Raw genomic sequence first — 15,235 nt, forward strand, 5'->3', positions numbered from 1 at the left:
TTTGTTAATGATCTCACCTGCTATATTAATAGCAACAAAGGTGAATATTTCTTGAATAAAGTACTGGTAAACTTGCTTCCTCATCATGAGGCAGTGCAGCCTCTAGGAGGGGAGCTGCATGTACCATTTTTACCGCATATGAGGGGTTCCGAGCACAAGCGGCGTAACTCCTATTTTCGTTGAAAACGAGTTATATATTTGTTAACAGAGAGACATGTACAGTTCAGAGCTATAAGTAGTATCTACGAAGTTCCATCATCTATGCATAGAGTGATGCAATGTGTTAGTGCTTCAAATGTTTTATGCTTTTGTTGAGAGCACAAGTACGTATGTCCACGCGCATTAGGAGAAGATGGAATGCGAGGGTTCTTGTCGTGATATTATCGAGTGTTGTTCGGAATATCCACAAGATAGTGAAGAAAATGTTCCCATTAATAACACTACCATGATCGACAATACCTCAGCCAAAACCTCACAGTGAGATAAATGTTTGAACTGTATAATGAATGGTGTTATAAGACTGGCAAAGTACCAGTGAAAGAAAAATATTACTATCATGTTTTCAATTCAAAATTTAATTTACACTTCAAGCCTCTATTCAAAGATACTTGTAAAACGTGCGATGAACTACAGTTGAAGATTGCAACAGAGCACGATGTACAAAAGGGAAGTGGGCTCCAAAAAGAAAAGGACGAACACTTAGCACAGGCTGAAGGATCAAGAGTCTATGCAACAAGACACCCTCAGTATCTAGTGACCATTACAGGTTTACCTTTGATTTATAAAAGTCTACATTTTGTCCAGGGTTACATGTTTATTTTCTTTTTACTTTTTCGAGTGTATCGCCGAACAGGTTCTTGGCACTAATGTATTGAATAGGTGGAAATCAAAGTTTTATTGTTCTCATTTAACAGACATTCAATACGGAAAAATGAGGATAGTCTCTTGCAATACGATTATGTTATCGAGACCAGAACAGAGGTTGCACCTTACATACATAAAGTGATGGGAGGTTTTGGAATTGCTTTTTACTGTTTTGGGCCTAATATAAGAATGGGAATTTCAAGTTTTTGTGTTAAAAATGATATAAAAAATGGAGTCGTTTTATTTGCCCCGGTTACATTTAGAAACTTTGTATCATTTCGAAGTCGTACCGACTTCTACAGCGAGCATACTTTCCAGGCGAGCTCAAGGTCGCGGACAACCGTAATTTCGGAAGTGTTAATGATATTCTTTTCTCTTTCCAATATGATTGTGATTAGTGAAGGGCAGAATAGAGTATAATGCATTTGAGAACTTGAGGATCAATACTTACATTCAAAATCATATTCTCGAGTCAAGACCATCTATAACATCTGTTTCACTTAAGATAATAGGAGAATAGATTTGAAGTTCTCTGGTGCCATATGCATTTTTGTATAAAACATTTTAACACGCTAATTGTTAACAAAGTAAATACGTACTGTAAGTGACAGTATATCAGTTGACACCCTGTCCTCTAATTTAGCAAAGAGAATATAATCTTCATTCACAGATAAAACAAATAGCTTTATCACTATTCACAACCTCACTTAACACTGACTACCAGAAACTACCCACGGCATTTAAACCTCCAGCCCAGCCATTTTAAAAAGTCCTTGCCTGCCAGTCCCGCCTTCTGCACCGTGGAACAAAAATATTTACCCTATATTACGCTTCTATGTTGTTCCAAAACGAAAAACAATGCCGAAAGTAAAATTTCCGCGAGGGATCCACGTTCGTATCCAAGAAGAATGGTGGGTGGACACGTCACTCGTGCAAGATAGGATAAGAACTGTTTGGGGAAATCTAGCAGGATCCCTCCTTCGATGCCCGGCCGGACAGTTTTCCTCTTTTGCCGGTGTGTCATTGTTATGAAATTACATGAATTGTACTTTTATTAGTTCATGTTTACTTCACTTCAAGTTGTGTTGTCAGTACTTCAAACCCAGGTCTCCAACCTATCTGATGTACCCTATTTGACTTTTCAGAAAAATCTCAAGCCGGAATTTTATGCAAAATGACGATTACCGCAAATAAGTTAAACCAATTGTATTTATATTCGATGAATCTTTTACATGTAAATAAATTTTAAATAATTTTTAAATACAGTAGAACCTTGATTATACGTTCCAGGACACTACGTTTTCCTGTATCATTCGTTCAAATTACTTGGGCCCACGAGCATCCTAATTAAATCATGTTGTAAAAATCCTGCATTATCCGTTCCTCGAAGAAACTATTTTCCGGATCAACCGTCCAGAAATTTCAGTCCCATCAACGCTAAATCCCCGATCACATGTTTTTCAAGAAACTGTATCTTACGAAAGGGCAGCTACAGCATACTTACGGATCTTGGTGTTGAATTCCAGTCATAGTGATTTGAAAAAGTACTATACTGGAAAAGCGATCGGCGGTGAACTTGCATAAGGGATCATCTTAGCATCGCATTCGGGTAGTAATGTTTACAGAATCCTCGGAAATCATAAAGCAGAGAGTGCCCACGACAATTGGAAGGAGACAGAGCGAATTTCGACAGCTCTATTTGTAGACAGAATGAGTTTTGTCAGATGTACGTAGGCCTACTTGCAAAACGTCTACATTATGTCCAGGGTTAATGTTTGAGGATTGATACTTTTGAAACCATATTAGAGTTCAAAATAACCTTTGTCGATGTAGTCTAATTTACGCGGTACAAGATTTCCATGAACTGACTAGGAACAGTATACCGGTGACCAAATTACAATGAAAAAAAGATTTTGCCATCATGTTGGACGCTTTTGTATCTAATGTGCTTTAGTTTATTAGATTAGAGAATGAAAAAGTACTTGTGGTCGATTGTTGTTTGGCTTGGCATTGTGGGTATTAGATTTTTCAAAGAGTTTGGCTGATCAAAGCTGCTGAACTGAAAGAAGTTTTCAAAGGAATATGACGAAGTTTTCAGAGGAAACTGACGAAGTTTCCCCAGTAAAACTGAAGGTAAAGTTTCGAGATTTTTAAGTCGCGTACCGGTAATTAACGTTTGAAGCCAGCCCTGCAGTCTAAATTGCCTGCCTCTCACCCGGAAGGCCAGGGTTCGATTACTGGCCAGGCAGGCATTTTTACCTGGATATGAGGGCTGGTTCTAGGTCCAGTTGTTCTAAGATTACCTTTCATTGAGGAGCTATTTAATGGGGATACAGCGACCCCGGTCTAGAGAGCCAGGAATAACGGCCGAGAGGATTCGTCACAGTGACCATGCGTCACCTCGTAATGTGCAGGCCTTCGGACCGATGGCAGTCGCTTGGTTAGGCGGAAGGCCCATTGGGGCTGTAGTTTGATTTGGTTTAGGGGCATTTGTATGATTATAAGTACACATCTAATTTTTGTGATGTTTAGCCAAATTGTTGATGGTTCATTAGTTCCTGGATTTACCGTTTTCCCGAGTTTTGAGTTTTTTCCCCAGGGTCCCTCCAAAAATGGAGAATCGAGGTTGCACTGTATCTAAATTCGTTGAATAATTTACGTATCTGCAAGTTTTCACCTTTATTTTTCTCAAAAAAGTGTGTTAAATATGTGAGAAAATACGGTACTCTTTGCCTCCATGTGATCTGAAAGATTCTATTTGAACAATCAGTTATTAGTTTAGGCCTAGGCAGTTAAGCGTGGAAGTGGGACGAACCCATGCCGTTTGTAAGAGGCCTATCTATCTATCTAGGTATTCTGCCTTATGGCAGGTCTTGTCATGGGATGAACCTCTTCCACTGTTGCCTGTCCTGCGCCAAGTTTTTCATGTCCGAATATTTATTTCCTTGGATATTGTCCAACATTTGATATTTTTTCCTTCCTCTTCCTTGTTTGCCTTTCACCATTCCTTCTACTCCTTCTTTCAGTAAACAGTCCCTCCTCAAACAATGTCCAATCCAGTTCGTTTTTCTCCTTCTAATGGTTTGTAACATACTTCGTTCTTCTCCAACTCTTCATAATACCTCCTCATTCCTTACCCGGTCTTCCCATTTCACTCGTTCTATTCTCTTCCATACCCACATCTCTAGTGCCTCCAATCTTCTCTCATCTTTCTTTCTCAATGTCCAAGTCTCTGCGCCATACAGCGCTATGCTCCAAATGTAACACTTAGCAAGTCTTTTCCTCAAATCCTTGTTTAGTGGTCCACAAAATAATTTTGATTTTTTCCTAAAGCCTTCTCTTGCTATGGCAATTCTTTTCTTAATTTCTGTTGTGCAATACATATCATCTCTGATCATACTTCCCAAATACTTGAAGTTACTGACTTGCTCTATTTCTTCTCCTCCTATACTAATATGACAACTTCTACCTTTTCCTCCAATTATCATACTTTTGGTCTTCTACTTATTAATTCTCATTCCATATTCTTCTAGTTTCATGTTGAGAATAAGACTGGCTTGGGACTGATGATCCCCTCCAGCTGTTTGGCCAACATGCAACTGCGCTCTGGGCCCTTGAAATTAAGTTTTCTACTAAATCCATACCGACGTGGCTGGGAATGCTAATTTAAATTTCCTATGGTGGGAGTTACGAATGTACTAAGGAGTGATGTAAATGTGCTATCCAGGTTTCTTTAGCATGTATTTAATAGGACACATCCTGGGACTTCGGAATAATGAAATAATAACCATGGAAACACATTAGAGAGGGAAGTCTTAACCTGTTTCGACTGTATCTGGGTTTTGAAATTGTTCTTGTTTGTTTTGTTACATCATGTGTTTCCAATAGAACAGTGTTGCTGGTTCCCCTGTGCAAATGCTTTATTCATTGGATTATTGTTCTTGTACTGCATAGTGTATAGATTTCTTTTGAATTTTTTTTTCCGGCATGAGGTTATGTTTGCCAATGAATCCAAGTGCATTATTAGAATACATGCACGTTGTTAGATACATGTTGGAAATAGTTTTTCCATGGCATTTGAAAGGTTTAAATTATGAATCAAGGTGACTGCATGCATTAATGGCTCTTAGAATATTTTGTAACGTGGCAAGGGTTGGTACTCCTGAATGATGAGTAGGTGGGGGTTAATTCAAAATCACCTAATTCAAGTCCGATTTTTGCATCCTAACAACTTCAAATTAACAATGTTCTACTGTACGTTGGATAACAAATTCCATACAGCCAACTTACCGAAAGAACTCGGACGCAGCACAATCCATGCCAATTTCAACTTTCCCAGTGTATCCAGCAGTCTCAATAGCTTCAGAAATGAGCTTCAGGGCATCTTTACCATCCGGAACATTAGGGGCAAAACCACCTTCATCACCAACAGAAGTCGCATCCAAGCCAAACCTATCCTTGATTCCCTTTTTCAAATGATGGTACACTTCAGTTCCAATCTTCATCGCTTCAGTGAAGTTTTTGGCTCCTACAATTTAAAAACAAATGTCAATGAACACAAAACCAAGTGTAAAAACAGTCTAGATGTCTTACTTCAGACCTTACAACTTCTTTTGGAATTATAAATTTATTTTAGTAAGTGGCAAGTTTTTTTTCACATTCTCACACTGGTCTAGGAGATGGTTGTGAAAACATTAAGGCTATGGCTAGAGGGGTGTAGTATTTAAATGAAACATTTGTCCATTGCACTATGCACAGTTGTGTACAATATGACGAGGCTAGATGCTACAGAAGTCATTGCGTAATATCAACGTAGAAAACCGTCCTGAAGGTCAAAACACACAAGAGTTGATCGGAGTCAAACTTCTGGCAAAAGACAAAACTTTTAGCGGCTACACACACATTAAGTAACATACTGGAGGAGCAACCGGTTTGACCACCAATTATACGATGTATTCACCATTTTCTCATATCTGTTCACATCGTTGTCCGACAAGCAATAATGATCTTGATTTATCAATTTCATTTTCCGTATTGACAGTTATCGTATGTAATAGACAAAGTTTCCACCTTTTCAATACAAATTTATTTATATAAAAATTCAATCTACAGTACCGGCTTCGACCTTTTTACATAGGGTCATCTTCAGCTGTACACTATTACCTTCACATAAGTCAAGTTTTATTGATTTGCCTTGTCCATTATAAATTGGGCATACTTAAAGTTAAAATTGACTATATATACAATCTAAAATAACTGTGGGTGAATCTTTTTAGGCCTAAAAATCATGTAGGTGAATTATTATTAAATATACAGGTACATTATCATTTTAAAATATGTGGTACATGTTGAAAGGCATGTTAAAATATACAGATCATGTTAAAATCTGTTACAGTAAATAGGAACACTTTATTAAATTGAGTTTGGCGTCTTGCATTCGTCGAATGTTCTTGTTTTTCCAGTATGAATGGAGAATGTCCATATTTCATTCGTGAGCGGTGTTCTTATTGAAACGCCCAACTCCACCCCTACTCCTACAACAACAACAACTCTCCCCACCCACCCCTCCATTCCCCTTGTAGCAGCGGACACTAGCACCAAAAGAACAAGATACAGTGCACGCCAGGCAGCCAAAGCTAGCACATCCCACCACAGCAGCAATAGTAAGTATTCTACTGGAAACATGCACAAACAAGCATTCTTCAGATCATAAATTCTTAATTCTACCTTTCGTTTCTTACACACACATCAGCAACTATAGACCAGAAAAGACCCACCATCTGCATTTGACACTTACCGAAAAATATACTAGATCCAATACTTCTGGCAATATTTGACCACAGCTGCACCAAACTACCTCTGGCCATACATCAAACTTGTTATTAACAATTGAAGAAGTCCACCAATCAAACTAATGAATAAGCATAATTTATAGTAGGACTAAAATAAGAACACCGCTCAAGAATGAAATATGGACATTATACATTCATACTGGAAAAACAAGAACATTCGATGAATGCAAGACGCCAAACTCAATTTAACAAAGTGTTCCTATTTATTGTAACAGATTTTAACATGAACTGTATATTTTAACATGCCTTTCAACATGTACCACATATTTTAAAATAATGTACCTGTATATTTAATAATAATTCACCTACATGATTTTTAGGCCTAAAGAGATTCACCCACAGTTATTTTAGATTGTATATATAGTCAATTTTAACTTTAGGTATGCCCAATTAGAACATAAGACATACTCTATATCATGACTTATAATGGACAAGGCAAATCAATAAAACTTGACTTATGTGAAGGTAATAGTGTACAGCTGAGGATGACCGTATGTAAAAAGGTTGAAACCGGTACTGTAGATTGAATTTTTATATAAATAAATTTGTATTGAAAAGGTGGAAACTTTTTGTCCATAACATAAAGCAATAATGAAACAGTCACTGTTAATACGCCTAATTCTGTCTTGAATCTTCAAAACACTAAATTTCTTTGAAAATGTACAGCAGTTTAGACAGAGGTCACTCAACAAAGGTAACAGCATTAAAAATTTATTGTGCAGCAAGTGCATTCCACATCATCTCATTTAACGTACAGATAACCGTTTGTTATTTAACATCTGGTCTAACCGGCGAAAATTAAAATTTTTTTTGCTAGTTGCTTTACGCTGCACCAACACAGATAGGTCTTTTGGCGGCGATGGGACGGGAAAGGCCTAGGAGTGGGAAGGAAGCAGCCGTGGCCTTAAGGTGTGAAAATGGGAAACCACGGAAAACCATTTCAGGGCTGCCGACAGTGGGGTTCGAACCTACTATCTCCCGAATACTGGATACTGGCCGCAATTAAGCGACTGCAGCTACCAAGCTCTGTGAGAATTTAATAAAACATAGTGTTAATTTATCTAAAAATTATGTTAACAATGCATGTCTAGCTGCACAGCAGCCCCAATTAACAACTGCAGCAACGAGCCCGCTTGGCAGCAAGCTGCCCAGAGTTTTTCCCTACACAAGCATCGCCAGTACACTTGTAATCACGTGGGAGACAAGCAATTGGTCTGTAACATATACCGGCCCGTGTGCTAATAATTTTTCCATACATAATAGTGGTTAGTGATGGGTGAGAAAATGGGAGTTACAAAGCACAGTTAAAATTAACAGTGATCACATTTGCAGAAAATAATGCAATCGTGCTTCAGCATACGAGTTTCCTGTAAAACCATCACGTCGTAGGCTACTGGCGTAAACAAAAAAGAGCAGCTGCAGTGTGCCAAGAAGACAGCTTAATCGTTCTAGGGACCAAAATCAGGCCAGTATTCAGAAACTGCAAACGAAATGTTGAAATATGTATCTGGACTATAGAATTATGGCTATTCGGTTTCACACGAAAGGTTAAAGGTGCTGGAGATCACAGGGAAAACAATATAGGAATCTCACAGTTTAAAGCAAGTAGAGGGTGGCTGTGTAGATTCTTTAACAGGAACAACCTTTTTTCTTCAGAGGAAGATGTGTGTGTGCCAGAGACTGCCAAAGGATCATATTAGCATAATTTTCCCTCCCCCCTTTTTTTAGGTTAAAAATTGCTAATAAAGGGGGAAAATTATATGAGTAAATACAGTATAACAACTCAAATATATAGGCTTTACAGAGAAAGCTGTACTCTGTAGCCAGGAATAACGTAAAGTTTAGATACAGCAGAGGAAGCGCAAACCCAGAAAATTTTCAGAAACTGAAAAACCAAAGTAAAAATTGGTATAATTTTATGACATAATAATAAACTGCCTAGTTTTAAGCAATGATATTATGAAACGTAGCCAATGAAGCGACAGATTTTAAAATGTGCACGTTTGAAAATGGGAAACCATGGAAAACGATCTTCAGGGCTGCCGGTGGTTCGATTCAAACCTAACACGGGTTAACAAGAGAGAAACAAGTTCCTGTAAGAAAGAGAGCAATGAGAAGTTACACTGCACTGCCATGTTGTGCACAACTGACAAGAGAAATAAATGCAAGAAAGTGTAATCTTAACAGATAACAGTCAAGACTCAAGAAAAGTGCTAGGTGGATATAATCCTTGTCCTTGACTGAGTAAAACGTGTATGGAAAAAATAGACTGCGTGCACCGTTAAACTTCAACAGCATGATTGTGATTGACAGTTCTCATGGGCACACGAAAGATGAAGTGAAAGCTTCCCTGCAATGAGAGAACAAAGACCAAGACAGCATACCTGGAGGACTCTCTGTACTTCCAACACCTTGATGAATGCATTAAAAATGTATTTCAAAGCAAACTTGAAACTGATAAACACCAAATGGATGGCAGGTAGCAACCACACGAACACACATGTCAATCGGAAAAGTCAGGAAATCCAATTTGGATCTGATATGTAAGTGAATATAGACCATGCAGGAGATGACTCCAGAACTTGTAATTAAGAATTTAAAGAAGTGCAATATATCAAGTGTATTCTATGGTACCAAGGACAGCATCCCATGGAACGAGAAGAATGGGGGATGACTACGGCAGTTATGACAATGACATAAAAGGAAATGAATGATAAGGTACATAATTATCAATGACATTAACATATTTTGCCATTCAAATGAAAAAAATTATTTCGGTGTTTAAGTGAAAAAATCAACTTATTAATTAGTACACCGGTAACTCACGCCGCACAAGGCGGCCCAGTTCTAATGTACATTTCAATTCTACAGAGTGTCCCACAAGTACGGAAGAATTTTAGTACACGCAATAACAACTTATATTTACCTAATAAAATAATGTGTGCAAAATATCTGAGATTTTAATTCTTTTCTTTTGTTCAGTCTGCAAAATCGGGGTGTGCATATTAGTAGAATATATAAGGCAAGTGGGAGCTTCAAACAGGATAAGACTCAAAGCCTTAAAATTTGCCATCACTCTCCCCGTATAAGGTACAAGTACTAGGAGACTATATCAAGAATGTAAGTTTCTGATAGAGAGCATAAAGTCTGTTTCAACTTCCTTGATCCTAAATAACTCGAAACCAATACAGTGTTTTAAAATATTATTGATTTACTTTTTACTTCACATCTCCATCTGAAACTTCAATCCTTCTCTAATAAAAATTTTCTGGAATGTATCTGTGTTCAGTAAATTTATACTTTTACAAAATTATTTTACCTGTTGGCAAAATCATGAATTCTTGCATAGCTAAATTATTGCCAGCATGGGAACCACCATTAATTACATTGAATGCAGGAACAGGTAAAATGACTTTTGGGCTTCCTGCTAAATCAGCAATATGCCTGTAAACAGAAAGAAAATAAGACAAAAGAACTGCAAATAAGCATGCACCTTGGTAAGACGAGAGCCACAAGTGCAAAATTTATACTTTTGAGACAATTACAATGTATGAATGCAAAACATATTTAAAATATATAAAAAATATAATATATATTAAAAATGGAATTTACTAGGCCTTTTTTTGTCTCAGAAGTATCATTTTACACTTGCGGCCCTCTTCTTCCCAAAGTGCAATATGTTAACCACAAGACAATTTCAGACATTTCTTTAAAAGAGAAAGTGTAATCCACCAATATTATATTATAACAAATGTTTAAAACTTACAAAGAAATAGGAATAACAATGTTGTACAAGGTGAACATTAGTAAACTTCTCAAGTCCAAGGAAAATAAGACTGAAGAAAAAGAGTGAAATTACTGCCAAATTAGAGAAGAGTGCAAGCTACATAGTAAAGTTAAGAAAGGAAAAATAGGAAGCGTGATTTAAATAGGCATGGACACATTCCGCACATATCACAGAGCAGAATACCACTTATTGTCACCTTTCTTTAAAAACCCTGATATAAATTCTAACGTTCTCCGAAGGAAAAGATGGCTCTTGAAAACGAACCCATGAAAAATTAAAAATGATCGGTTTATGATCAGAATAAGTACATCGAAAATCTACAGCCTGTTTCCAGTCATTCGACAGGATCAGGAACGGAATGAATAAAGCCCCACCTAGCGGCGACAATAGGAATTGTGCCGGCTGCTAAAGCCTGTCGCACTCCCCTGGGGCAATGATTAATGAATGACAAATGAAATGAAGTTGGACAGTGTTGCTGGAATGAATGATGACAGGGAAAACCGGAGTATCCGGAGAAAAACCTGTCCCGCCTCTGTTCTGTCCAGCACAAATTTCACATGGAGTGACCGGGATTTGAACCACGGAACCCAGCTGTGAGGAGCCGGCGTGCTGCCGCCTGAGCAAGCAAGGTTCTTTATAAGTACATTATGACCAGTAAAATCAATTGGTCTCACCTCCTTTTACATCCCACCGCCATTAAGTTTATTTACCCCCACCCCAAAAAAATTAAAAGAAAGTGTTTCTTCATGTTTAAAGGAGATTCCAAACACCAATGCTCACGTCTATTACCTTCAGTTTGGAGATATAAATATCCCCATAAAAATAATTCACTCTTTTTCACTTCCTTTCACACTCCTCCCCCCCCGCCACTAAGTGAATTTTCCTGTAAAAAATACTTGTTTCTTTAATAGTAAAGGATCTTCTAAATACCAATTATCACGACTCTAACTTCTTCAGTTTTTGATTTGTGTGTCATGAAAGGAATTCAACTCCTTTTCACTCCCGCCCCCCAAGATGGTTTCCCCCCCAAAATGAGTTTTTCTTAGTTTTAAAGCAAATCCAAATACCAACTTTCATGCCTGTAACAACTTTAGATTTATTAGATGTATGTATTCTCATACAATTAAGTCAATTTTTCAATTCTTTCACCTTCATTGGATTTTCCGAGAATACGTGTTTCTTTACTTTTAAAGCAGATTCCAAATATCAAATTTCACGTCTGTAATATCTTCATTTTTGAGATATCAGTAGCCTAATTAAAAGAATTCAACTCCTTTTTCAGTCACTTTTACCCCCCCCCCCCACCCAAATGGTATTTCCGAAAATTAAAAATACACGTTTCTTTATTTTTAATAGAGATAAAAAATTCCATTTTTCACTTCTGTAACATGTTAAGTTTTTTGAGATATAGTGTAGAAATTCTCATTTTAAAATTTCACCCCTTTTTAGTTCCCCTTAAGTGGAGTTTCCAAAAACAAATCACCTATGTTTCTTTACACTTACAGGGGATTCCAAATACCCACATTTTTACGCCTGTAACATTTTACGTTTCTCAGATATTCTGTAGATATAGTCTCAAAAAATTCACCCCGATTTGTCACTCCTGTGTAACCGCCATTAATATTTTCAAAAAAAAAAAAAAGTTTATTTTTAAAGTAGATCCCATATACAAATTTTCAGTTCTGTAATATCTTCAGTTTCTGAGATATATGTATCATCATTAAAGGCATTCAACCAATTATTGACCCTTCTACAACCCTCCTATTGGGATTTACAAGAAAAAAAAGTGTTCCTTTATTTTTAAAGGAGATTCTAATTACCACTTTTTACATCTGTAAACTTCGAAAGTTTTGAGATATAGATACACTCATTTTAAAATTCCACCCCCCTTTTCACCCCCTTAGGGACGGAATATCCAAAAACCCTCTCTTAGCGAGCACTTACATTTAATATAAATATATCCCCAATATTTCATTTCATTATGCCCAGTAGTTTTGGCTCGGCGATTATGAATCAGTCAGTCAGGACAAGTTATTTTATATATACTAGAAAGATACCCATGATTCACTACGGTATTATACTGAAATTTATAATTGAATGCTTAACGTTTTACATATAATCCGCCGATATTCGCGATCTAACTCGTTTTCCGAGAGATTCCGCCAAAATTCACGATCTGACTTCTTCTGAGAGATTATGGCAAAGTTCCTTCCATTTTTCAATCCTTTTCCAGCAATCGATTTCGTACTTCCCGGGCTAGGTCCAGGTGTTCCACTCGGTCAGTTGGGTCCCTAAACCTTTGCCATCATTTCCTATAAGCATTTTTAATGTGGATCAAATCATTGAGAAGATCCGGGGTGGTGTCGTCTTGGGTGCCTTGGCGGTAGTGAACCCGCGGCCGGACTGCATTCGTATTCATTACCCGTCCAGGACCACTTTCGAGCGCAGTCCGCACATTTTGACGACGGTCCAGAATATTATTATTTTTATAAGGGTGGGTGAAATTAGTTGAATTTAGGTTATTATTTTTATTATTATTACTGATTTTCTGGACCCCACAGCAAGATGCAAGACCGCTACTTGGCGGTAAATTATACCTGCTGCCATTGTCAATGATGACAATATGACCAGCACCATTGTCGCCCATAGGCAAGGGCACAGGATTTCTGGTGATGCGAATGACATACTTCCGTGCATTATTGACCTTATTATAGAGGTGAACAATTGAACGGTCAATCTCATTCCTATCGTTTATTTCATATGTGTTTAAATTTTTATTTACATGCCAGGAGAATCTACTGTAATCTAAGAAGGTTCTCCAAAGGAAAAGATGGCTCTTGAAAACTATCCCAGGAAAGATCAAAGATGATCGTTTATGATCAGAATAAGTACACTGAAAATCCACAGCCTGTTTCCTGTCATTCAACCGGGTCAGGAATGGAATGAATAAGCCCCAGCTAGCGGTGAGGATAGGAATTGTGCCGGCTGCTGAAGCCTGTTGCACTCCTCTGGGGCAGTGATTAATGAATGACAAATGAAATGAAAGTGGAGAGTGTTGCTGGAATGAACGATGACGGGGAAAACCGGAGTACCCGGAGAAAAACCTGTCCCGCCTCCGCTTTGTCCAGCACGAATCTCACATGGAGTGACTGGGATTTGAACCACGGAACCCGGCTGTGAGAGGCCGGTGCACTGCCGCCTGAGCCACGGAGGCTCCTTATAAGTACATTATGAACATTAAAATCAATTGGTCTCGCCTCTTTTTCACCCCACCGCAGTTAAGTTGATTTACCCACCCTCCCCCCCAAAACAGGAGGAAGGCTATTCCAAATACCAATGTTCACATGTGTTACCTTCAGTTTTGAGATATAAGTATTCCCATAAAAATTAATCATTTTTTCACTTCCTTTCACACTCTCACCCCCCCCCCCCACTAACTGAATTTTCCGGCAAAACATATTCGTTTCTTTAAGAGTAAAGGATCTTCTAAATACAGATTATCTTCAGTTTTTGAGATGTGTGTCCTCATGAAACTAATTCAACTCCTTTTCACACCCGCCCCAAAGAAGATTACTCCCCCCAAAAAGCGTTTTATTTTTAAAGAAGATCTAAATACCAATTTTCACGTCTGTAACAACTTTAGTTTTTATTAAATATAAATATCCTCATACAATTAATTCAATTAATTTTTCAATTTTTTCACCTCCCCCCTCCCTTCATTGGATTTTCCGAGAATACCTGTTTCTATACTTTAACAGGAAATTCCAAATACCAGTTACACGCCTGTAACATTTTACGTTTCTAAGATATAATGTAGATATTGTCTTTCTAAAAATTCACCCCAATTTGTCACTCCTGTTTAAGCCCCTATAATTAGATTTTCTGAAAACACAAAAATAAAATGTGTCTTTTTAAAGGAGATCCCAAATAGCGATTTTCAGGTCTGTAACATCTTCAGTTTCTGATATATAAATATCCTTACTAAAGGCATTCAACCCTTTTCACCCCTCCTATTGGGATTTTCCAAAAACAAAAAATACATGTTCCTTTATTTTTAAGGAAGATTCTAAGTACCAATTTTTACATCTATAAACTTTTAAGGTTTTGAGATATAGATACACTCATTTTAAAAATTCACCCCCCTTAATTTGGATTTTCCAAAAAGAAGTATTTCTTTATTTTTAAAAGAGGTTCCAAATTTAAATTTTTATGACTAACATCTGCAGTTTTTGAGATATAAGTCTCCTCATAAAAGGTGTTCAACCCCTTTTCCCCCCACCTTCGTGGGATTATCCGGAAAAAAAGTGTTTATTTTTGAAAGAGATTCTAAATACCAATTCTTATGACTAAACCTTTCCGTTTTTGAGATATAAATATCCTCGTTTTAAAAATTCACCCCCCCTGTTCACCCACTTAGTGACTGAATATCAAAAAATCCTCCCAAAATTTCATTTCTCTATGTCCAGTAGTTTCGGCTCAGCGATGATGAATCGGTCAGTCAGGACAAGTTATTTTATATATATATATATATATAATGATAAAAAACACCGACTTAAAGAGCTTCTTAATCAAAATTTCCAGACATTTTGTAGAACTTAAGAGGCTTTCTGAAGTAGAAACGTTTCGTGAGGGATTAAAAATTATTTTTTTTAAACAATTGGAAACGATGGGATAAGGGTGGAAATGGCCGTGGTCTTAAGGTACAGCCCCAGCTTTTGCCTTGCGTGAAAAA

The 15,235-nt window shown here is 37.4% G+C and overlaps 1 protein-coding gene across 2 annotated transcripts in view; it reads right to left on the reverse strand.

Annotated features, from left to right (window-relative positions):
• Window positions 1-15,235, reverse strand: part of LOC136864468 (enolase) — a 67,723-nt gene that overhangs the window by 33,567 nt on the left and 18,921 nt on the right. For both annotated transcript variants that reach the window (XM_067141487.2, XM_067141486.2), the window contains exons 5-6: window positions 10,036-10,160; window positions 5,155-5,392 (exon numbers count right to left, since the gene is read on the reverse strand). In XM_067141487.2, the coding sequence (XP_066997588.1) occupies window positions 5,155-5,392; window positions 10,036-10,160 (363 nt within the window). The remainder of the gene's footprint in view (window positions 1-5,154; window positions 5,393-10,035; window positions 10,161-15,235) is intronic.

The sequence above is a fragment of the Anabrus simplex genome, chromosome 2, assembly GCF_040414725.1.
Source record: "Anabrus simplex isolate iqAnaSimp1 chromosome 2, ASM4041472v1, whole genome shotgun sequence".
Lineage (NCBI taxonomy): Eukaryota > Metazoa > Arthropoda > Insecta > Orthoptera > Tettigoniidae > Anabrus > Anabrus simplex.